The sequence below is a fragment of the Paramormyrops kingsleyae genome, chromosome 10, assembly GCF_048594095.1.
Source record: "Paramormyrops kingsleyae isolate MSU_618 chromosome 10, PKINGS_0.4, whole genome shotgun sequence".
NCBI classification, from domain to species: domain Eukaryota; kingdom Metazoa; phylum Chordata; class Actinopteri; order Osteoglossiformes; family Mormyridae; genus Paramormyrops; species Paramormyrops kingsleyae.
This window is the reverse complement of record NC_132806.1, coordinates 2584079-2609928: the sequence shown is the minus strand read 5'-3', so window position 1 is coordinate 2609928 and position 25850 is coordinate 2584079. Positions and strand designations below refer to the sequence as shown.

The following is a 25850-nucleotide window of genomic DNA, read 5'->3' as shown; positions in this document are numbered from 1 at the left end:
AGTTAGTTGACCAACAGCAGCATGCTACTAGAACCGTAATATTGGAGTTTCAAAATCTGAACCGCACTCAAATGTAAAAATTAAAACATAAATTCCGTATTATTGTACACTTGCCCATTCAGCTATTCGACTTCATAATAAAACCTTCAAGAACGAATGGGTCGTTGCAATTTTCAGTATTTACTTTAAAGTTAGAGCATTAATAATTTACTATACATTTTGCCTACTGGTTAGGTTTTTACTTCCAAACATTTACACCCCTTTGCTTCCAGACAGCACTCAACTACAATTAGCTTTGATCTCAGTTTCAGTACTGATTGGTGAGGCATCTAAATCCAAACATATTTTAAAGGAAATCTGAAACCATTTATTCCCGTTCACTTTGTGGGGAATTTTTTTTTTTAATTTTTCAAGTGTAAGTCGCATACAGTAAACCGAAATTAACTGGTCCAGAAGACTGGACCACTCAGATGGAAATATCTTCCATGTCTTCAGCATTTTCCCTTAATTAACAGCACGAAATTCTATATTCAGAAGTTTCACCCACAGATGAAGTACACAACACAATTTCTCGACAGATCATTTATTCCCAAATACCAGACAATACAATGGTCACAACATCAATACAAAAAATTTGAAGTTCCTTTTCCTGAGGTAAAGCAGTTGAAACTTGTCCCCATTGTTTTGTTGATTCTGTGATTTTTAAAAGTAAACATCTAATCTATTGGCTGCAAAATTAGTTCTATTGCAATAATAAATCTAACAAGTATTTTAAAACCAACAACCCTATTTAAACAAAATCAACTTACACATCTGACAAATCATTAAGCTACATGTTAATTTTACCATCCTTAGAAAAACTCTTGCCCTCCATTTTCTAAATTTACCACACCACTTAAACTGGCTGAGAACTCATGTATATTTTACACTTCTGCCCAAATTGCTCAAAACACACACTGTGCCCAAAATCTATGGCGCTCAATAGAACTTTAATACCACAAAAAAGCTGGTCTGTTGTGTATATCCCTGCAATCTGAATATTTCAACGTGGTTACAATACTTCTATGTACTGGCCACCAAAACTAAAAGAAAAATACAGGGCTCTGGAACTGAGAATCAGCTAACCAATCACTGCATTTCACAGACTATGGCTTACATGTGGATAGATTTGATTGGGGGTTACTTGCATGAGGGTGGAAGATCTTGCACAATAAAAATGACTAAAGACAAAGGACATTTGTTGCACACTCGGAGCGAACCTACCCAAAGAAATGTGATTAGATCTGTGCTGGTCTCAATTTATACCTGACACAAATGGGCATAAATGATTAGTTCTGGTTAAAAAGAAAAGCTATTATTTTAGTGCCTTTAGTTGGCACAGTGGCCTGCAAGCTCAACGATGACAATCTCCAGTGTAGAGCACTGGGAGCCTTCTAGTGTAACTGCTTATATCGGGATCTCAAACTCCAGTCCTGGGGGGCCGGAGCCCTGTGTAGCTTAGTTCTTTCCCTGTTCCATCACAAGTGATTCAGCTCAAGAGCTGTGTGGCAATTAGCACAAGGAGTTGAATCAGGTGTGTTAAATGAGGGGAAACCCAAAAATGTGCAGGACTCCGGCCCTCCAGGACTGCAGTTTGAGACCACTGGCCTATATAGTGCCCTCTGACCTGTTGCCCTCCAGGAACAGGATAGGGGATGGGGGCTCTATGGTGGAGGGGGTTAGGGAATGGGGATGGACTGGAGCTGGTGACCCATGCATTGCTTACCTTCCATCCATCCATCCATCCATCCCTTCATCGGTGGGGTGATGCAGAGATGCCGACACAAAGGGGAACCCCCGTCTCACCTCAGCCTCTCTACAGCACTGCGCCTTGCAGCTGTTCAGAGCACAGGTGGAACACCTCAGTTGTGTGTGCATGTGTGCGCCCGTGTACCAATGGAAAATCCTCACACACACACACACACATCATAAAAACAAGCCGATGCAACATGTCCAGCAACTTCCCTTTCCACCTACGTTCAACTATGCCCTTCCAAAAACTTCCCATAGGAGTGCTAACATATGCTGCTGATCATATAATCAAAAAGCCTATCCTATATGATATTTTGCAAGGCTGGGGGCTTTGGAGGGACTTGAATGAAATTTGCAGATACATAGTCTCTATGCATTCACATAGGTCTACTTTTCATTGTTCCACAGGATACAAGTCCGCCACTTATTAAAAACATGATTGAAATGATGCCCCATGGAAAAGTTTTTTTTTTCCTAGGTAGAATCTGAATAAATCAATCCAATCAGGGCCAGATCAGGCAATTTAAGTCCCTTTCACACAAGGAGTCAAAGATGGGGAGAGGGGGAAAAAAAAGAAAAAAACCAACCCACTCTTCTGAGAAACTGGGTCTCCTGAGACTACCAGTTGTTATACAGTCCCATAGTAGGGTAATCCCTGGGGTACCAGAACCAGGCTCCTGGGCAGTTGAGTTGCTGTTGCAAAAGGCTGAGCAGAACCAGAAGGGGGAGGGGGGCGACGGCAGCGGCGAACGTCGTGTACGGCGGGCAGGCGCTCAGGGGGGGGGGGGGGGGCACTCAGATCCAGCAGGCCTAAAATGGCATATGTGGGTACTGTCCCACACACTCAATCGCTCACGCACCTACCACAAAACATGGAACAGAACTCCAAGCCGACTTCACAGTATGTATGTGCGTGCGCTCCCTAACACGTCGTCACCACTGACTCCAGTCTTTGGTTAGTGCATAACCCATGACCCTCTGCAGTCCATAGCGCCCTTCATGTACCCAAGACGTTGGAATGGGGTAGACGGGGGGGAAGTGTACTGTTGAGGCGCAGACGTCATTCGGGGTCTCAGTGCTTTTACCTTGAGGGGAAGGGGGGGGGGGCGCTTCCACAGCATTTCGCGATGCTAATTTTCTTCCCCCCACATCACACGCACATGGCGTCCGGTGGCCTGGGACCTAATTCAGTTGGAATAGTTAGTCAAAGGGGGAAAAATGGTCTTGAAAAGCAGAATGAGAAGAGAAACATGCACTTCTACAGAATAGTGGCCATAATCACAGCAACAAATAAGCAGAACCGCAGTGCCAGCAAAACAACCAACATCCCTTCTTTGCCAAGTACCAAATAAGAGGAGAACCTTCTTTTGTTTGTCCCGATTTGAAAACGCCAACCCACTGATTGCTCCTACATTCACATCAAGGCCACCCGCCTCAACACTATATTCCCTCGGCATAGTAAAATGTCACAGACTTGTTACCCTGGGCATTTCCTTGACATATCACCAGGAACAGGAAACCAATAAGCATTGCAGACAGCACTGAATGCTGTGGCAGCTGTACTGAACACACTGTCTCATCGGAACCTATGAAGTTCAGCACTGAGCTATGCAAAGTCCCCATCCCAGCTAATTTGTGGATTGTGGTTTTTGAACAAAAACCCTGATAAGAATATAAAAGTAATGAAAACCCTGCAAGCCCTATTAATAATACTGTTAAGATTCTTTATTTTTAATGCAAATACATATTTATCATGAAATGTAGATTTTCAAAAAATTAAAAGGAAAAACACATGCTAACAACAAAGAGGACATCTACATCTTTTCATCCTAACAGCACCCCAAATGTAAGGGTTTGGGACAGCAAGGTTATGAATGCAGATGAGCAGGGCTCAGTGTGTGTGCACGCGTGTGTGCGTGAGCGCTCCCTGTTCTCACCATCACATCGATCGCTGGTGCTCAAAGGAAGGAAAACCGTCACTCACACTCCTAGGGAGAGGAGAGAGCTGGACAAGAAAGAAAACGGGAAGATCTTGACCAGATGTGTCAGGATGGGCAAGATTAAAGAAAAAAAAAAATACAAAAATATATAAACAAACCACAAGAAGCTCCTTTGAATCTTACACTGGACAAAATGCCCTTATAAAACACAAAGGAGTAATGTCTGAAGTTCAGGTCAATTTAGTACAACTTCAGAAACTTAAAAACAAAAGGTGAACAAATTGTGTTTCAACAATCTCAAATTTCTAACCCTTTCTCATGATTTGATAAAGGGACATATAAAACTTAAAAACAATTCATTGCATTTTGACTGCTAATTTAAAACATGAACCCAGTTACAAAAAACTGTACACAAACTGAACACATTTTCCAATATCATGGATAATTCATTTTATTTCACTACGTGCTCAAGGTTTAGTGATAAGGGTTTGTTTTTATTACAACTTCACGTTTGCAAGGCTAAATGTGCCATTTCACCCTACCCTTTTCATTCAAATAAAAGAGACATTGTTCTCATTGCTGAGACAGTTCAAATGTTTCTTGAAATGGTTGGAAAGATTTGATTTTATGCTGTAGAGAAACTGTGCAAGATTAAAGTGAAATTGTTACTTTTGGTCAATGTTGTGACTTTGTACACACTCATAACACATAAGCTGAGAAAAGCTGCGAGACCCATGTACCAGAACTATGCAGCTTGTTACTGTCCAGAGCCCCGGACACTGCTGTTCTTTCATGGCTTGTATAACTCTTAGGCCTTACACCAAACATGCACCCAGAGACTGCAGCAGCCGGCTCTGAGCTCAGTATCCCACCTGGAGGTATCACATAAAGGTAGGAATGAGAGCACATTATGTGCTAAGAGTAGATGGGGCACATGGGTGAGGCCTGCAGCAAAAATGCAACTGCTGGCAGCAATGGCACAAACACCTGTGACAACATACAGCACAGACTTGGCTACAGAAAGGCAAAACACCTACATGAAAATGGATTGAGTCCCTTTTCCCATTTTATTTACAAGATTAGACACATGACTAAAGTTCAAACAAGTGAGGGCCCTATGGACACATCCAGAGGGTGAATGAAGTAAAAGCAGTTACAAAAATCTTCACTACCACACACCATCCCCTTTCAGGGTGAAGGCAAATGGGTTGGCAAGCTAGCTGCTGTCATATGGCAAGTCAATCCCAAAGGCTCACTGACCGGCCAGCCTACAGGCCACGTGCTTCAGCTGCATCTCAGTGAGAGGTAGATGCAGGGTGTGTGTGGTAGAGTCCCAATAGTGGGAGGAGGGGGGGGGAGTCTTATGGCTCTTGTGCCAGTGATCCCCTGCCTGTGTGCCTGCTTATTTCTCCACAGCCCATCAAGAAGCAGAAATGTCAGGGCTGTCCACACCACTGCCACTATAGTGGCTGGCAGAACTAAAGAAAAGTACTAGATACTAACCCTGATCCTATATGACATCATCATGTGTTCAACACTTCACCATACCAAATTGTTTGGGGTTGTTTTTACACCAAATTAAAACGCTAAGGAGAGGGGGACAAAAAGGAGACAGGCCATGTATGTCCAAAATGTATTAAATGCACTGCTAAGACAACAACAGTAGAATATGTAAGTAACAGTCCAAATGTCAGGCTGCTCTACAATTAAAGTTCCCGAAAAATATATCTAAAATTGTGATTAAACCAAAGCAGGAACGTAGTCAGTGCTGTATGATATGACAAATACCAAGAAAATAACCAGCGAACAAAAAAAAAAGAAAAGAAAAAAAGACCTTTTTTTAACAAAAGGAGTAATACAAATTATTGTATGTGTTGAAGCCACTTTTAAAGGATAAAACCAAATCTTTCCTCCAAATGACCTGCCTATAAATGAGTTGACAAAGGACCAAAGTTGGGATACAGTCCTTAAAGACCCTGGTACACACAGACAAGCACGCTCACACACACGACCTCCACGGGAGGGAGGGAGAGCAGGGCCACTATCGGAACGGGGGCTCTGGAGTGTGAGGGGGGAGCTCAGGGCGGCGGAAGAGGGGCTCCTTGCGCGACGACGGCGGAGGCGGCGGCTCATACAGTCTGGGCGACGTAGCAGCACCCGGGGCAGGAGGCTGAGGGGCATCCTGGCCAGGCACAGGGGGCAGGGGGTCTGGGGGTGGGTAGGCAAACTGGTACTGGGGGTACTGTTGGTACTGCTGGTAATAGTCTGCATAATACCTGAAATAAGGAAAGCACAAGTAAATAAACAAAGCAGCAGCAAGCTGAACGGCCCGACCTCCTGCCACAAAGCAGTGACAGGATGAACACAAGCAAACACATAGCCTACCTCGCCACGGGATCTTCCTCTGCTGCTGCGCCATCCTCTGGCCGGCTCGAGGGTGTGGGCAGGAGGGCTCTACGTTTGGGCCTCTGTTGCATGAAAGGTTTGGGCACCGGGTCGGGGAGCAAAGGCGCCGAGCGGCGCAAAGGGCTGCGGTCTCGCTCGCCTGACTTTGCTCCAGCCTGCTGCTCAGCAAGGACCTGCTGGCCTTGGGCAAAGTAATGTGCCCGTGCCGCCTTGAAGATGGCCTGTGCCGTCGGGTCAGTGCTCCCATAGGCTGGACTGGCGCTGTAGAGGGCAGGCGCCACGCTGTACGCAGGGTTCACGGCCGCTGTGGCTGAGGGAACCTCCCCGGCACTCAGATACATGGGGCTGCCCATGGCCGGCGGGTACATCTGGGTGTTGTAGGCAGCGGCGGCGGCAACGGCGGCGGCGGCGGCCGAGTCGTTTGTCACCTGGCCATACTCTGAAGTGCTCATGCCACTGTACACCTGGGTGGCGCCAGAGGTCAGTGCCTGATTGCCCATGGAGCCATAGAGCTGGTTGGCAACGGCGCCGTACACCTGGCTGGCCAGGGCCCCGTACACAGCCGGGCTCACCGGAGTACCGTCAGATCGGTTGCGGGTCGTCAGGCCCGTGAGGGCCGCGTACGTGGGGTCGAAGGTGGACGTGTTGTACACTGAGTTGTGGACACTTTGCTGCACCTGCAGTGGGAGCCCGGCAGCAGCAGCGGCAGCAGCTGCCAGCACAGCAGCCTGGCTCTGGTACTGCTCCAGAGTGGGTTTGCCCATAGGGCACTCCCCCGCATAGTGACCCTGCTTGCCGCAGCTCACACAAGGGATTTTGCCCGTGGGCGCCTGCTTGCTGGGCTGCACCTTGGAGAGCTCCACGGAAAGTGGGCGGCCCTTGAAGGAGGTCCCGTGAAGCGCCTCGATGGCCTGCAGCGCATCCTCTTTGTTCTCCATGTGCACAAAGGCATAGCCTGCGAACGAGCAGAATCTGGCTGTCAGTCTGAGTCAAGGCATGCACCTACAACTACACGGAACAAAGTAGTGCTTCACAGGTTCCTAAAGTGGCACACAGCAGTACTGCAACACTACATAACTCTGCTTGCCTTTTTTTTATAATAATTTTAGCAATAAAATGTATTTTATGGAGCAAAACTAATACTAGAAGAAACTAGCTAATAAACTAAATTGCAGGCATATAGGTTTTTTTTTTACTTTTCGCATATCATACTAAGTGCCCCATGAAACACAGACAGACTATATACAGGTGACAGTGAGTTTTAGGAGTCAGAGCACGGGTCTGTCAGTGTGCAGCGCTCCAGGGGTACTAAGATAATGATTTGATTATGCTGCCAGTCACAGAATTCAAACCCACAGACGGTTAATACACCAGTTACGCACCACCCAAAGATAGGCATTACAGTAAGATGGAGAGAACTAGGCTCCACCTGGAGGGTGAGCTGAAGGAAGGACTCAAGCTGACAAGCACAAACTCAGAAATCAGAAACAGTTGAGTCATAGCCATGAGAGCCTAAATATCACCTTCATTATGCTCCTATAACCACAGAACTGGGGACTCAAGTCAGGTAGCCATGGGAACCAACGATTCCTAAAAGCCATACAATGTTGCAAGTAATACGAATGCTTCCTCCAAGTACCTACTCAGCAGCAAGAAAAACCCAGGAGTAGAGTACCGCTCACCTTTGACCTTGTCACACTCCAGCACTTTCCCAAACGTCTGGAAAAGCTCCTGCAGGTCCTCTGTGGTGCACATACCGCTCAGGTTACCCACAAACACCTTGGTCGAGTGTAATGGTCTCCCACGTGACTCCTCCACAACCAGGTTACGCCCACGAAATTCACGGCCATTCAACTCCTTGATGGCCCTGGCAGCAGCGCCCTCGCCCTGCAGGTGCACAAAGGCAAACTGCCTGAGCACACTGCAGCTCACCACAGACCCATAAGGCTCAAAGATGGAGGACAGCTCTTCCTGGGTTGTGTCCAGGGCCAAATTCCCCACAAACAGCTTCACTGTGTTGCTCTTATCCATTGTTCCTGTAACAGAAAGAGGAGACATTCAGCAGAAACAATTATGTTAGTGCTTAAGGGTAACTCATAATAATGAAAGCAAACGTAGCCATATAATTTATACTTTTTACTTCTAAAAAATTCCCACTTGAATAAGAAATACTTAAAACTTTATTACTGAAAGCATATGTCAGGTTTTTGGGAAAACAGCACTCATCGTAGGTTTATCAACACTGAAATACGTAATACTGAAAATTACGAAGCAAACGTAATATATTGTGTCAGGTGTTCGCCAGCTAAAACACTGATCCATGACGATGGCGTGCGTATTGGCGCCTGTGCTAACAGTGTGGAGAGGAATGAGAGGCGGTGGTGGCGCGGCGAGTTAACGCGCCTCACTTCCGGGAACACGACGCCGTTCGGATAAATGCTAATTATAAAGGACAACTATACATCTTAAGCGTTGATTTAACGGTCAGTATAATTAATAGCTTATCTGTATTACAAAAGCACAAATTTCACTTTTCTAAAAGCTTAACTGTTTGAGGGTAAACGGAAGTCTCAATGCCCTTCATTGGAAGCAAGCTAGCTTGCTAGCGCCGTAAAGCACAAAGCTAGCCAAAAATGCTAAATAAGGCTCAAAGCTAGCCTGGTAGATACGTTCATCCACGACGTTTCCTCCCTACTCGTACACGTCACTTAGGCGAGTTATCGTTTTGGATCGTATAAGCATACATTTAAACATTCGGAATCTAATATATATCTTGCTAAATAACAGCAGAGAAAATAAAGCACCTACTCGTCCAACCGATATACGAGTCTCGCTGCACACTGGCCGCGATGACAAAGACATAAAGCTTTTCGGTGTATTACCCAGTGCTACTATGTACATTATAGCTTACCATTTATACCGAGTGTTAATATTAATAACGATCCAAAATGGGTAAGGTTTGCTGAGTATAAAAAAAAGAGAAAATAAGAACGAAATGTGGGAACACATAAGCTTCCATCTTACCTAAGCAGTTCCTTGTTTCAAAATGGTCGCGCCCGTTTCCTTTTTTTTTTTTTTTTTTTTTTTTTTTTTTTGTGTGTGTGTCCGTTCGACACTTCTCGCGAGCCCACAGTACTAGTCGCCATGCAAGCTGAAGTATTCTATAAGCATTTTATATAGAAGTGAATAAAGTGCGTTCGCTAATGCCAAATCTGTCATGATTGGTTTTATTTCCTTCGATTTTGCACTATGAATTTATACGTTTTCAATAAACATACATTTTATTAACTATAATACGTTTTAAATATCAGGACTTTGGTATACTCGTTAACTGTACTATTTCACATGTGTGTACCTGTCCCGAATTGTTTGGGATTACTCCACATTACTTATATTAAATTGTATTTCATTATATTCATTTTATGTTGTGTACACATTCCACCTATCATGAGGAATGTTGGTGGTCCCTCTACAGGATCTGACTGTCACTGGGTTGCTTCTTATGGCGATGTAAACTAGTCTAAAATATGGATAAGATGTGATAAATGAATTAATAAAGTAAAAGAAGCAACTATTAAGATTATTCACAGAATATACCCACTTAAAGAAGTGTCAGAGAGATTCTATTTAAATGTTAGTAACTCTTGTGATTTTTGTGAACTGATGTACAAAACAATTTCTCATGTTTTTTTTCCAAAATATTTTGAACTGACCTGGAACAATTTCTGGGAAGGTGTCATGCACCTCCAGTGGAGGGACATTTACCTTGGCTTTATGGATGAGAACATGGACATTGAAACTTGTTATTTGATCTATCTTCTTTTCTTGCTTGATAAATAACACGCCGAGCCAGCCAGCAGTAGGCTGATTTGAGAAGCTGCTCATTGCAGACCATAACTTCAAGGGGCATTTCCCAAAAACCTCAAGGGGTGGCTATCCATCCCATAACGTCTTCCTGCAAGGAGTGTCTTCTCTTTATTACAGATGAAATTATAAGTTTTAAATTGCTGTGTTTAGTTGGAAAAGCACATATTCTTATGGAAATGACTAATAATTTAGGGAAACAATTGAGGGGAAATTTAGGGAAATTTATTTTATTCTAAATAGACCTACTGCCCACTTGCTTAGAATAATCTATAGTCACAATACTGACTGTTTACGACAAGTTTTAAGCTATTCCGTTTACAGTATTTTAATGTAGATGCCTGCTTATCTTAACTAAACTAACGTTATGTCCACTGAATTTAAGGGGTCACTCTGAGCATTGTTATTTTGTTTGGCAGACTGTCACTCAGGCACTCAATCTAGTTACTAGTACTGAGGTAACGTAAGTTAACCAGTAAGGAAAAGATAAATGACATATTTGTTATCCCATATACAGTGGCTTAACCTTCACACTCAGTATAGGCTAATTGTCATGGACATCAAAATTTCCCTGTATTCATAAATTAGTTGTTTTAGTTAGATTATTCTCCATAGGCTATAGGGATAGACTTCTCATCCGTCACTGAACAGCATCATCTCAAAAGAGGCTGTTACCCTGCGGTCATACATGGGACACAGAGGGATACAAATCCTTGTTGTTGCTTATCACTAAGGGGCATTCTTGCTCTTTGTTGTCAACAAACCAAATGCATCATCGTTAGTAATGACATCACATCAGCTAGGACTGGTACTGAGTGTATCACTGCATTGGCAAGACAGATGCTGTTGGATGAAATGAATGTTAGCTGTTTTTCTCATTTTTGAATATGTGGAAATTTAAGTTACACCTATTTACTACAATGCTACAGTGACTACAGGTGGCTGCTGGTGGGCAGACAATGGATCTGCTGGTGGAGGTTCAGGTGCTGTTACTGGGGTTGCCATTGCTGGGGCTGAAAGTGAAAGTTGTACGGAGACCATTGCCTTGCATGACTTAACCTACCTGATATTATTTCTTCTAAGCAGAGTGACAATAGCAGCAATGGAAATGGGTTGGCCATCTGCAGCCTAGAATACACAAAGAATAAACTGGATTAATTGCCTTTTTACCAATAGTGTTTTGCATATATGCTTGCACAGAGATGAACAATCTAATTTAAAGTGCACATTCCAGACTTTAATTGAACGTTATTTGCTTACATTTCAGTTTCACCATGTAGAAATTACATCACATTTCATACATAACCCCCCTCATTGCAGGGTACCACAATGTTTGGGACTTTTGGCTTCCCAGCTGTTTGTGATTATTCTGGTGTGTTTCATTGATTCATTAGTGCAGGGATAAGATACCTAAGCTTGCTTCTACCATTTTGGGTCTGTAGTTGCCATTGCTAAACATGAGGAGAAGAGCTGTGCCAATGACAGTCAAAGAAGCCGTTATGAGGCTGAAAAACAAGAATAAAGCCATTATAGACATTGGTCATACCCAAGGACAGGGGTACCCAATCTTATCCATAAAGGGCCGGTGTGTATGCGGGTTTTTGTTGCAACTCCCTAATTAGATTACTAATTAGAGGACTGATCTTAAAAGTTGCACTTTTACTTCTTAAAAGTTGAACCAACCAGTTCAGAAAAAAATTACCTAGTACTCGATCTGAATCTCAGAAGTCAAACCGTGAACGCCGACCTAAGATAACTTGTACGCCCGGGGAAATGAGTCACGCGGCATGTCTCTCAGCGGAAACAAAGGGTAAAGCTTCAGTTTCAGCCTCGCATTCGCTGTGATAGCACCGTGCATGTTTACACTAACTGAATACATATATTTAGACAGTAAAAATACATTTAGACAATGATAGACAGTAACAGTAATTATTATATAATAAAATACATTTAAAAAAAAAAAAAATGATCATTTTAATATTAATAATAAACCATTAATACGTTTAATTATAATAATATTGTTGTGCCAAACAGGACGGAACGACGACAAACGGTATCGGTGAATACGGGGTTTAATTACATGTAAGGCAGGCAAAACGCAGACGGACAATACAATGACCGGACTGGAGAATCAAACTGAAATGCGGACGAAATACAGAGGACTATAATGACAACAACCAGAATGTAGCTGTAGAGGAAAGCAGAATATTATATGATGATATCAGGATTATGAGTAATAAAAATGATGTGGTGGTTATGGGTGATTTTAATTTACCTGGGATACAGTGGGACACAATCTCTGGCTCTTCTGTAAATGAACTTGAGATGGTGGAATTAGTACAGGATTGTTTTTTTACTCAGTTTGTTAATACTCCTACCAGGGGAGAAGCCCTTCTTGATCTGGTTTTCTGTAATAACCAGGATAGGATTGGAAAATTAGAGGTTTTAGACCCATTGTACGGTAGTGATCATAACATGGTTAAATTCGAGGTTAATTTTAGTGTCCGAAGAGCAAAGTCGAAATTAAAAGTATACAATGTTAGGAAGGCTAACTTTAATGGTATGAGACGGAAATTAGAAACTGTAAACTGGACAGAGTTAAATAGCAAAACAGTAGAAGAAGCATGGGAATTTTTCAAAAGCACATTGTTGCAAGTGCAAGAGGACTTCATACCTGTTTCCAGCAAAACTAAATCTAGGAAACGACAACCAAGGTGGTTTACTAAGGAAATTAAGAATAAAGTCAGGAGGAAAAGGGCTCTGTTCCAAAAATGGAAAATAACTAATGATTTCAAAATTAAGCAGGAGTATCTAAGTCTACAGGCAGAGTTAAAAAATGACATTAGGCTATCCAAGAGGGATGTACTGTAGAAAGAAAAATTGCATTGGAGGCTAAGCATGACAGTAAAGGTTTCTTCCAATATTTTAACTCCAAGAGAGCACTAAAAGCTGAAATCACTAATTTGCAGGATAGTAAGGGACTTATAATTGATAATGAAATTGATATGGTAAATGAGTTTAATGATTATTTTTCAAGGGTGTTCACAATAGAGAACACAAGTAACTTACCACCAATTAATACGAATACAGCATCGTCTATGACCAATATATGTATAACTGAGGTTGATGTGATACTAAGCCTAGCTAAACTCAAAATAAATAAATTGCAGGGGCCTGATGGCATCTTACCAATAGTCTTAAAAGAGATGAGGGATATTATTAGCCAACCTTTAACTTTAATATTCCAGAAATCGTTATCTGCAGGTGTGGTACCATCAGATTGGAAGCATGCTAATATAACACCCATATTCAAAAAAGGGGATAGAAGTAATCCAGCAAACTATAGGCCAATCAGTTTAACTAGCATTACTGGAAAAATAATGGAAGCTATAATTCAAGTGAAAATGGTAGATTACCTAGATGCAAATAACATCATAAAGGATAGCCAACATGGATTTAGGAGAGGTAGATCCTGCTTAACGAATCTACTTGAGTTCTTTGAGGAAGCTACAAGTGAAATTGATCACAAAAAGGCCTATGATGTGATTTACTTAGATTTCCAGAAGGCCATTGATGTTGTCCCCCACAAACGGCTCTTGCTAAAGCTTAAAGCTGCAGGGATTTTAGGAACTGTGGCAGCTTGGATCGAAAACTGGCTAACTGACAGGAAGCAGCGAGTAGTCACACTGTCACAGTGGGCCTCCGTTCATAGTGGGGTACCGCAGGGTTCAATTTTAGGACCTCTATTGTTCCTAATTTACATTAATGATATTGACACAAATACATACAGTAAACTGGTTAAATTTGCAGACGACACCAAGGTGGGCGGGGTAGTAGATACTAATCTAGCAGCAGAGAGGCTTCAACGGGATCTGGATTTAATTAGCGAATGGGCTGATACATGGCAGATGAAATTTAACACAGATAAATGCAAGGTAATTCATGCAGGGAGCAGAAATATAAAGTACAGATATTTTATGGGTTCCACTGAAATAAAGGTAGCTGATTACGAGAAAGATCTCGGTATGTATGTTGATGCTTCCATGTCCCACTCTCGCCAATGTGGGGAAGCAATAAAAAAGGCGAACAGAATGTTGGGTTATATCTCTAGATGTGTGGAGTTTAAGTCAAGGGAGGTGATGTTACACTTATATAATTCCTTGGTAAGACCCCACCTAGAATACTGTGTGCAGGTTTGGTCACCATACCTCAAGAAGGACATTGCTGCCTTGGAAAAGGTGCAACGAAGAGCTACGAGAATGATTCCTGGTCTTAGAGGAATGTCTTATGAGGAGAGGTTAGCGGAACTGAATCTGTTTAGCCTTGAGCAAAGGAGACTAAGGGGGGATATGATTCAGGTCTATAAGATTCTAACGGGTCTGGATGCTGTTCAGCCAAATGACTATTTCAATATTAGTCTAAATACTAGAACTCGTGGCCATAAGTGGAAATTAGCGGGAGAACATTTTAAAACAAATTTGAGGAATCACTTCTTTACACAGTGTGTAGTTAGAGTATGGAATAGTCTTCCTGCTAGTGTAGTGGAAGCTAAAACCCTGGGTTCCTTTAAATCAGAGCTAGATAAGATTTTAACAACTCTGAGCTATTAGTTAAGTTCTCCCCAAACGAGCTTGATGGGCCGAATGGCCTCCTCTCATTTGTAAATTTCTTATGTTCTTAAACAGCTGATCACACGGGGATTCCACACTGGGTTAACGAGGGGGCGTGGCACACGGAAGGAGCGGACGATCGGGGGAGAACACATTGGTTGGATACATTTATTTTCTTACTTTACAAATTACTAGGGATGTAACGGTATCAAAACTTCACGGTACGGTAATACCTCGGTATGAATGGCACGGTACAGTATTTATTGAATCATTTACAGGAAAAACAAAACTAATGAAGAGACTCAAAAAAAGTGCCAGAAGTGTTTATTAAACAGTTTACATGAACACTGAACATATCAATGGCATACAAATTAGCCATCTATCTGTAAACTTTGAAACAGGAACTTCAATTTTTCAATTTTAATAACAAAAAATTATTAAACCATGTAAAAAAATAAAGTTTCAATTTAGTATTTCCATCTCTTTTCCTTCGCCGCTACTAGCAGCACCCGCCATTTCCGCATTACTGGATCTGTAGGGACAACAGACCGCAAAGGATGATGACCACGCCTGGGCTGATGGGAATTGTAGTTCCCGCTACCTCCCGTTCGCTCCATTCGCCTGAGCAAACTTTTCTCAGAAGACCTATCGTTTTATCGAGTCATGCGACCACGGTAGTATCGAAAAAATTTGCTATTGCGGTACGACGGTATTTACAATACCGTTACATCCCTACAAATTACTGTTTTGATAAATGTGCTTAGATGTGTTTAGTACAGTATATGCTCTTCTTGTTTTATCGGGTTCATTTTGTGTTTAAATACTAAAAAAACATATTTAGGTGTAATTTTTGGGGGCCGAAAACCAATTAATTGCCTTTCCATTATTTCTTATGGGGAAAATTCGATCACAACTTGAACTTTTTAGGATTAGATCCGGAGTTCTGAAGGGATTAAATTCGAGTTCTGAGGTACCACAGTACAGTACAATATTAAAAATGTCGGTTTCTGCTCTGTTTTTAAGAACATAAGAAATTTACAAATGAGAGGAGGCCATTCGGCCCATCAAGCTCATTTGGGGAGAACTTAACTAATTGCTCAGAGTTGTTAAAATCTTATCTAGCTCTGATTTAAAGGAACCCAGGGTTTTAGCTTGCGCTACACTAGCAGGAAGACTATTGCATACTCTAACTACACACTGTGTAAAGAAGTGCTTCCTCAAATTCATTTTAAAATGTTCTCCTGCTAATTTCCACTTATGGCCACGAGTTCTAGTATTTAAACTATAATATTGAAATAGCCATTTGGCTGAACAGCATCTAGACCTGTTAGAACCTTAGTCTCCTTTGCTCGAGGCTAAACAGATTCAGCTCAACTAACCTCTCCTCATAAGACAATCCTCTAAGACCAGGAATATCATTCTCGTAGCCCTACATTGTACCCCTTCCAAGGCAGCAATGTCCTTTTTAAGGTATGGTGACCAAACCTGCACACAATATTCTAGGTGGGGTCTTACCAAGGAATTATATCATTGTAACTTAAACTCCACACACCTAGAGATGTAACCCAACATCCTATTGGTCTTTTTTATTGCTTCCCCACACTGGCGAGAGTGGGACATGGAAGTATCAACATACACACCGAGGTCTTTCTCATAATCAGATACCATTATTTCAGTGGAACCCATAAAATATCTGTACTTTATATTTCTGCTCCCTGCATGGATTACCTTGGATTACCATAGATTTATCCATGTTAAATTTCATCTGCCAGGTATCAGCCCAGTCGCAAATTAAATCAAGATCCCATTAGCCTCTGTGCTGCTAGATCAGTATCTGCTACACCACCCACCTTGGTGTCGTCTGAAAATTTACCAAGTTTACTGGACATATTGGTGTCAATATCATAAATGTAAATTAGGAACAATAGAGGTCCTAAAATTGAACCCTGCGGTACCCCACTATGAACGGAGGCCCACTGTGACATTGTGCCTCTAATAACTACTCGCTGCTTCCTGTCAGTTAACCAGTTTTCTATCCAAGCTGCTACAGTTCCTAAAATCCCTGCAGCTTTGAGCTTAAGCAAGAGCCATTTCTGGTGGACAACATCAAAGTCCTTCTGGAAATCTAAGTAGATCACATTGTATGCCTTTTTGTGATCAATTTCTCTTGTAGCTTCCTCAAAGAACTCAAGTAAATTAGTTAAACACGATCTACCTCTGACTATCCCTCAGAATCAAGGTAACCTACCATTTTCACTTGGTTTATAGCTTCCACCACTTTTCCACTTATGCAAGTTTTTTCATCATTTCCCCCAAGAGGTGGTCATAATTCAGTAGCACAAAACTAGGTATTAATTCTTTCATTTTTATTGCATGTAACCCACAAAAATCAAATTGTTTGATAAGATATTTCGATAAAATACTTTTGCTAATTACAGAAATAAATGGTAAGAAAGCAAAACAAATTAACTACAGCAGAGGCTAAATCGACATTTTAGGTAATTTAGTTGTATAATTTGAGTCTGTCTTCAAACTAATTTTGAAAATTACAGAAAAGCGTTTCAGTAATGAGTTTGTGACAATGACCCATATACACGAAATTCTCATGTATTAATTTAGGGATTCAGTATACAAATATTTATAAGATTTTGATCCAACAGTTTTTGATCCAAGTTGCCACACTTCCTAAAATCCCTGCAGCTTTAAGCTTTAGCAAGAGACGTTTGTGGGGGACAACATCAAAGGCCTTCTGGAAATCTAAGTAAATCACATCATAGGCCTTTTTGTGATCAATTTCACTTGTAGCTTCCTCAAAGAACTCAAGTAGATTCGTTAAGCAGGATCTACCTCTCCTAAATCCATGTTGGCTATCCTTTATGATGTTATTTGCATCTAGGTAATCTACCATTTTCACTTGAATTATAGCTTCCATTATTTTTCCAGTAATGCTAGTTAAACTGATTGGCCTATAGTTTGCTGGATTACTTCTATCCCCTTTTTTGAATATGGGTGTTATATTAGCATGCTTCCAATCTGATGGTACCACACCCACAGATAACGATTTCTGGAATATTAAAGTTAAAGGTTGGCTAATAATATCCCTCATCTCTTTTAAGACTCTAGGTAAGATGCCATCAGGCCCCTGCGATTTATTTATTTTGAGTTTAGCTAGGCTTAGTATCACATCAACCTCAGTTATACATATATTGGTCATAGACGATGCTGTATTCGTATTAATTGGTGGTAAGTTACTTGTGTTCTCTATTGTGAACACCCTTGAAAAATAATCATTAAACTCATTTACTCATTTTTTTCACTTTGCAGATATTGAGCAGCAGGGCTCAACATAATAGTGGAAAATACCAATTAGCCTTATTTACACAAGCATATGAGCTGGAATCCTCAGACATTAATATTCTCATGCCTTAAATGATTGCTTAGGTATAAAGATAAAACATACATTCACTTTTAACAAAAAAATACAATTATATCAGTACAAAATGTTTTTCAAGAGTTTAATTTCACAGAATGAAAGCATTGAAAGCATCATTACACACCCTGACTCAGTGCTCCTTGATTCTCTGTTTGAACACAGCTCTCCAGTTGACAGCGACAGCAACAACAGCGATAACAAAGCGCAGTTCTCTTCACAGATTGGCTGCTGGTGTCTCAGGGGCCCTGCGGCCAGGACCTGCAAGAGGCCGATCTCTCTCCTCCCAAAGAGTGACTCCATCACAGGCACAGATCATCTTTGGGTTTTGGAAAAGGCCAGCAGAGCGAGCGATGATGCCACAGGCAAGACTAGAAAAGCAGACAAAGATGACCAAATAAGCCATATACTCCCACACATGCAAATCATACATACAAATACATCTTGGTAATGTGGTTGCAAATCAAACTATTCTGGAACACACAAATGCAAACATAACACATAAGTCTACCATCTCACCTCTGTCCAGAATTTCCAGTTATTTTAGACAATGGATGGCCTCCTGCACCAAGGTCATCCTCTCCAGAGTCCACAACCAGAGAGCGTCCAATAATGTCCCACACCTGGAAGGACATGAAATGCTGCAAACGTTTAACAAATAGCAAATAAGTCAGCGAGGTAACTCTAGGTACTGTAACTAGTAACAATAACTTTGCACTAATTTAGCAAAATGACAATTTTCTGTAGGAATGCATGGATATGAGTGGACTCCATACCCATGGATAGCAAAAGCGCGATGGAACCCTGACTGTCAGGTGTTCTACATTTCTAAAGAGAATTTAAATTTTACTAAGGGACAGCCTAAGGAGAAAGTGCCACCTTCAACTGAGAGTCCTCCAGTCGGAACAACGCCCTGCCATCTGGTCCTGCTAGAATATTTCCCAGGTCACCTGCATGCTGAGACAAAACATTTTCATATTAACAAATTACCATTCATGGACGCTTTGTTAGTCTCCAGGCAGTATCACCCAGACCCCGTAACACATATAATCAAGCAACCAAAGGCCGAGATAATAAAGTTTGTATTGCTGAACAGCAATCCAGGGTTTTTCAACTTATCTTAAACCAAGGACCTTTAAAGGAAAACAGGCAAGAGCTAAATACCCCCTAGCTAGTGGTGGTGATATGGTCAAAGTGTTGTATCATGATACTTTCAGTTAGAATCACCATCCATAGATCACAGTTTTTTTGGTTTGTTTGCCACCAAACTGCTATACGAGTCTTGCTACACAGGCACTTGACGATTTGTTGTGTCGTTATAATAAAAGCGTTAAGTAGAGCACTTATAACTGGGCATTCACTGGAAGCTCAGCCTAGCTGCACTTATGCCTAGTCGACTCCTCCATAGCACGTAGCCTTTAGCATGTAGCATTACCTGCATTGCATTACTTGTGACAAAAGCATCTGCTAAATAAATGTAAATGTAGTGCTGTACCACGATTCTTGCGATAACTCAAAACACTTATTGTGGATACAGTGACAACTTGTCATGATAAAATATCATATCACCCACCACTACTCCGACCACTAATGTGTGATCATATACGTAACTAAGAACTAATTTTCTGTTCCAAGCAAGAAGGGGTTCCCTTTGAATATTTTCCCTATTCTGCAGATTATGCAAACCCCCCTACAAGGGTGGACCTCAGGCTGAAAACCCCTGGCCTAAATCAAATATGACTGTTAACTGTTTCTCTCAATTGTTTTGTGGTATTTAATAACATTTATAAACCACAAGTTTATTCCCCAAACCATAATGTCACATCCACACATCCGAATGTCATTTTTCATTGCTTCACACAAATTTCCAAATGTTTTATTACATGTATGCAAATGTTTTGTAAAATTGTCATCATATAGCAGAATTTTCAGTTGCTTTATTCTTCTTCGTCAAAATAGATTTAAAATGAATAATTTTACACCGAAAACTACACGTGATCATTGTGTTAGCCACCACATGCAATACAGTTCACTAAACTGTCAAAAATATATTTCATAAATTGCAGTGAAACGGCATTGTTGTATTTTTGGTTTGTACAGAACATGATTTTTTTGCCATTTTGCTGTTGTTGTGTTATACAGTGCTGTGTGTCTTTTTGTTTGCTATTGTACTGTCTTGAGATCTGAAAACTGCGTGCGAGTGCTTTCCAGTGAACTTTATATTAAGTAACATAGAACCATACAATGTTGAAACTGGTGTCTTTGACAGGAATAAGTATCAGTTTGCAAAAGAAGAATGATCAGTCAGTGACAATGAGAAAGTGGGAAATAACTATCATTCAGAATTGTGGAGTATAATTATACTAACATTTTGACAGTATATCTAAGCATTTTGACTCATGGTTAAAATGGTGCTGAAGGTACTTTTCATTTTGATGGCACTGACTGATTGATTGATTGAATTTTTTGCTTTTACAAGGTGCGCAGTCAAACACAAAATGCCAAAATACCAAAAAACTACAATATGATAAAATACAAGACAAAGGTTTGCCATTTGCCTTACTCTGTCAGATTTATTCTGTCCCTGATACTGGGTCACGTGTGTTCACTGTGGAACTTAGGAACATACTTACACTGATATGTTAAGCATGTTTCATGAAATATGCCAAAGTAATTGAGAAAAACTGTAATATTATTGCACGGAACAACTATACTACTGCTTGTGCCAAATAACACCAACAACATACACAGCTCTCCATATGGTACCATGTAATGAGGAAGTCATATCATGCAGAAACAAATGTATTTTGTACCCTCTCTGTGTCCTGGGGTGCACCGTGTTGTCTTCCAAAGGGATTGTAATGCTCCCCACAGCTATGGAAAGACATGAAAAAGTCAGGTTTATCTTCCATGGTTACTGAAGCAAGTTTCAAGGTGAGGAAGATAATCTACTGACACATTTAAGAATCTCAAACAGGCATATTCACATTAGATAAATCTTATATAAATGTTATACAAATTTTCTGAATGTTTCAACATGATCATACAATACAAATTCCTTCAAACAGGATTATGTGTGGATAGAGGATTTAAAACAGATATGTTACAAATCTGTAAGCCATACAAGTCGGTGCCAAAATAAAGGAAACAGCAACAAAAAATGTCTTCAAAGGCTGTTTTTCCAGCACACACTGGCAGAGACAGTGCACCATGGCATATATTCTACGAGTGCCTGAGGGATCTCATCACTCAGCCATGTGTGCCAGGCGGTGGCGCTGGTTTAAAATATCCCATCAGTATTCACTCATGCTAAGAGGGGTGATAGAGCGATAAAATATGGTTTATGATTTCATTTTCATGCCTGGAGATCCTGACTGAAGAAAGTAGACCCTGCAGGCTCCTTTAGGGCAGTGCCAATGGTGATATTTCAAGCATTTTTATGCATCACCTGAAATACGATGGGCTGTTAAGATCCCAACTTTGCCAAACCACACCTTTCTGGAAGTGTGTGCTTCAGGTACACCATATTTCTCTCAGTCAAATATTTCCTTTATTTTGGCAGTTACTTGTATATTGAGGGATTTTTGATGAGAGTAATTAGACCAATGTCTACATTATATTCAATTCAGTATCAAGTGTACAGCACTGTACAAGTCTTAGGTAGTCAAAAGAAATGTGTAAAGCTATTTATCAGAGTAGTAAGTGTACATTTCCTCAGAACAAAAAAACAATTTAACATTAGAACATGTGCAAATTAAGAGTAACAATAAAAACTAGTAAAATATCTTCTGTTTTCCAAAAAAATTAGTGGTATTTCATTGGATGGCTAGATGAACACTGCTTCAGTTCCCAAACCTCTCTTCAGTGGCACCTCAGCCATTCCATGTATTCATTACATTTTCCAACCACCTCACTTAATCAATTAACTTAATTAGATTAAAAAAAAAAAACATCAATTGCATACTGATTAGCTGTACGAGGTGTGTTAGTGGTCAAGTCAAAAAATACATGGGGGTACTGTATGGCTGCTGGAAATAGTGGGGCGATTTTAGGGATTGAAATGGCTAATATAAAAAAGAGAGGAAAAAAATGGCTAAGCTAACACACTTTGACAGGCATAACAACATAAATTTACATTTAAACAATTTTCTTTGGCTGCCTATGACTTTTGCACAGTAATGTGTGTATTTGCTAATGGTAGTGGGGACTGTTGGGGGATACCTCAGGCAGTCCTGTGTGAGATCGCCAAGCTTATGGACATGTAAGCCATGGAGGCCCGGCTGCAAGCCGTCAATGGTCCCGTCAATCAGGCAGCGCTCAGGGGTGACCTGAAGGAAGCGCACCACACCCTGGATGGAGCCCATGCCGCCGAGCATCGCCACTGCCGCACCCAGGTCTGGAGCACAAGTTCCCCCACATTCTTAGCAATTAGGGCTGCAACTAACGATTATTTTGAGAATTGATTAATCGGTGGTGAGATATTGGCAACCCTGCACTGCTGATCTGCATCTGCGTCATGATGAAGATGCCTGATTTGACTCTGCTGTGACAGAAACATTTAACTTTTACTGGAAATGAAGCACCAGCAACATTTGTGTACATAATGACATAAGCAACGTAATGAAGTAAACAACTAATCAATTAGTAAATTAAGAACATAAGAAATTTACAAATGAGAGGAGGATATTCGGCCCATCAAGCTCGTTTGGGGAGAACTTAACTAATAGCTCAGAGTTGTTAAAATCTTATATAGCTCTGATTTAAAGGAACCCAGGGTTTTAGCTTGCGCTACACTAACAGGAGGACTATTCCATACTCTAACTACATGCTGTGTAAAGAAGTGCTTCCTCAAATTCATTTTAAAATGTTCTCCCGCTAATTTCCACTTATGGCTATGAGTTCTAGTATTTAAACTAATATTGAAATATCCATTTGGCTGAACAGCATCCAGACTTGTTAGAATCTTATAGACCTGGATCATGTCCCCCCTTAGTCTCCTTTGCTCAAAGCTAAACAGATTCAGCTCAGCTAACCTCTCCTCATAAGACATTCCTCTAAGACCAGGAATCATTCTTGTAGCCTTATGTTGAACCCTTTCCAAGGCAGCGATGTCCTTCTTAAGATATGGTGACCAAACCTGCACACAGTATTCTAGGTGGGGTCTTACCAAGGAATTGTATAATCGTAGCATCACCTCCCTTGACTTAAACTCCACACACCTACAGATGTAACCCAACATCCTATTGGCCTTTTTTATTGCTTCCCCACACTGGCGAGAGTGGGACATGGAAGCATCAACATACACACCAAGGTCTTTCTCATAATCAGCTACCTTTATTTCAGTGGAACCCATAAAATATCTGTACTTTATATTTCTACTCTCTGCATGGATTACCTTACATTTATCTACGTTAAATTTCATTTGCCTGTGCCTCATACATGAGTGGAAAATTAAAATGCAAATGGTACTATTTCATTTGAATTTCCATTTTTGCAGGATTTTTGCGCACAGACTTTGGAACCCAAATGGCAAAGTGGTGATTGTATTTTCTTTTTATTATTTTCATTTTATTTTTTGCAGAAAATACCTCCCATAGGTATCAGCCCAGTCACTAATTAAATCAAGATCCCATTGTAGCCTCTGTACTGCTATATCAGGGTCTGCTACACCACCCACCTTGGTGTCGTCAATTATTATAATAATTGATTATATCGATTAGTTGTTGCAGCCCTAATAGCAGTGTGCACACAAAATATAAATGCATACATATACCGCGCACGCACGCACGCACACACGCACGCACACACACATGCACGCACACACGAATGTCTTCTGCAGGGTCCCTATGCGGAGCCTCACCTTGCCCGGAAGTGCCCACTCCTTTCAGCACCGCGCGCCGCCCTGTGCTCTCAATCAGCGCCTGCACCTCCTGAGACATTAGTGTGGACTCCACCAGAACTTGCTCCTGTGCCAGGTCTATTGCCACAGACTGCACTCCTTAAGTCAGAAAGGTATAAAGCAGTGCATAACGACAAAATTTATATTGTAATAATGTAGGCACCCTGAGAAGTTTCCATTTTTTAGTGACCTCACTGCTTAGCAAATACTCATCCAGGGTTAAACATTCGGGTTTCACACCAATTATCCAGACCAGGAGATTAGCAGATAACCTGCCGGTTTCTGACTGAGCACCCTGAACTAATAATTCCTTTAACACAGTTATAACACATGCACTCACATATACTAGACTTAAAGAAAGAAATATGGACCATTCACATATTTGTAATTTTGATAAAACAAAAAAACAAACATACTAATCAATGTTACATACATAGTGAACTGCTGATGTTAGTCTGAGAGTCCAGTTGTGCACATTTTAATAATCGAGTGTAAAAGACCACGTAACCATCTACTTAGTGTGTGCCCTGAGAAATACAAGCAAAAAAACTGACATCAAGCCGTAAGAATGTTGCTGCCTGTCATGGTGACAATCCAATAACCTGCTGGTGGACACCTACAGTAAAGGAAGCTGTTGGGCTGAAGAGTGGTTAGCTTGTGGGACTCCTGAAGCAGCTGATAGGCAACACCAGGTCAAAAGGAATATGACTTTAGCAGTAGTGGAAGCAAAAACCGGGTTTTGGAGATGTTTGCTGAATGTAAAATGACTGTCAGTCGGCCTCGAAAAGATTCTGGCAAATCATAAGGTGAGGGGGAAACAGAACTTTACCCAGGCTGTTTACAGGAGGCATGGGGTGTCGCTGACCTCAAATGGGGATATAACCAGGCAGTTCAAAGAGTATTTCAAGGACCTCCTGAATCCCACTGACATTCCTTCCTCGGAGGAAGTTAAGTTGGAAGATCAGTCACACAATGTCACTTTTTTTCCTGTTTCCACCAAATGGTTTGTACGACTGCTCTGGAACACCCCTACATGCGTAAACTTTTTCAGGGTATGTTTTATTTATGTTGTTTCTTTATAAATCCCAAACTTGCTGTTTTCCACAGAATACGGAGATGGGAATGACATTACACCCGAGTTAACTGCATTCCAGTACAAGTTGGAAATCCATTTAGGAATGCCATTTCTAGCCAGGATCCTTGTTACCCATTGTTGGTAATACCAGTTGATAACAACGCATTAAGGGGTATTTTGTTCATAGAAATATCTACAGATTGGACAATACTGTGTCCACAACCAATTTCACCAAAAAGTATTGGGACACCCGTGCAAATACAGTGGTACCTCAGAACTCGAATTTAATCTGTTCAGAACTCCGGATCGAATCCTAAAAAGTTTGAGTTGTGATCGAATTTTCCCCATAAGAAATAATGGAAAACCAATTAATTGGTTCCCGGCCCCAAAAAATTACACCTAAATATGCATTTAAACACAAAATGAACCAGATAAAACAAGAAGAGCATATACTGTACTAAACACATCTAAGTATATTTATCAAAACAGTAATTGGTAAAGTAAGAAAATAAATGTATCCAAACAATGTGTCCTGCCATCAACCGTCCACCCCTTCCATGTGCCACGCCTGCTAGTTCAGTATCTGCTACACCACCCAACTTGGTGTCATCTGCAAATTTCACCAGTTTACTGTATATATTGGTGTCTATATCATTTATGTAAATTAGGAACAACAGTGGTCCTAAAATTGAACCCTACGATACCCCACTATAAACGCAGGCCCACTGTGACATTGTGCCTCTTATAACTACTCGCTGCTTCCTATCTGTTAACCATAGGGATGTAACGGTATTGTAAATACCATCGTACCACAATAGCAAATTTTTTCGATACT

General features: G+C 41.1%; 2 protein-coding genes across 7 annotated transcripts in view; both read right to left on the bottom strand.

Moving 5' to 3' along the window:
* Positions 1-567: 567 nt before the first annotated feature.
* Positions 568-18664, bottom strand: LOC111834217 (uncharacterized). Of its 6 annotated transcripts, XR_002835957.2 has the most exons (8): positions 18561-18664; positions 18169-18412; positions 11065-11129; positions 7820-8173; positions 6117-7092; positions 3729-6007; positions 2877-2973; positions 568-1876 (listed from the first exon to the last, which is right to left on the bottom strand). XR_002835957.2 is itself a non-coding variant. In XM_023793252.2 (6 exons), exons 2-6 carry the CDS (start codon positions 18342-18344, stop codon positions 5773-5775), a joined length of 1806 nt encoding a protein of 601 aa, XP_023649020.2. In that variant the 5' UTR covers positions 18345-18412; positions 18561-18664; the 3' UTR covers positions 568-5772. The 6 variants fall into 6 exon arrangements, 3 of the variants coding, with proteins under 3 accessions (XP_023649020.2, XP_023649022.1, XP_023649023.1); XR_002835955.2 differs by having other exon boundaries at positions 2877-6007; XR_002835956.2 differs by having other exon boundaries at positions 568-2973.
* Positions 18665-20896: 2232 nt separating this feature from the next.
* ccs (copper chaperone for superoxide dismutase) overlaps positions 20897-25850 on the bottom strand; it is a 28398-nt gene continuing 23444 nt past the window's right edge. The window contains exons 3-5 of the mRNA XM_072717157.1: positions 23902-24039; positions 22263-22369; positions 20897-20915 (exon numbers count right to left, since the gene is read on the bottom strand). Of these exons, the coding sequence (XP_072573258.1) occupies positions 22359-22369; positions 23902-24039 (149 nt within the window). The 3' untranslated portion in view covers positions 20897-20915; positions 22263-22358. The remainder of the gene's footprint in view (positions 20916-22262; positions 22370-23901; positions 24040-25850) is intronic.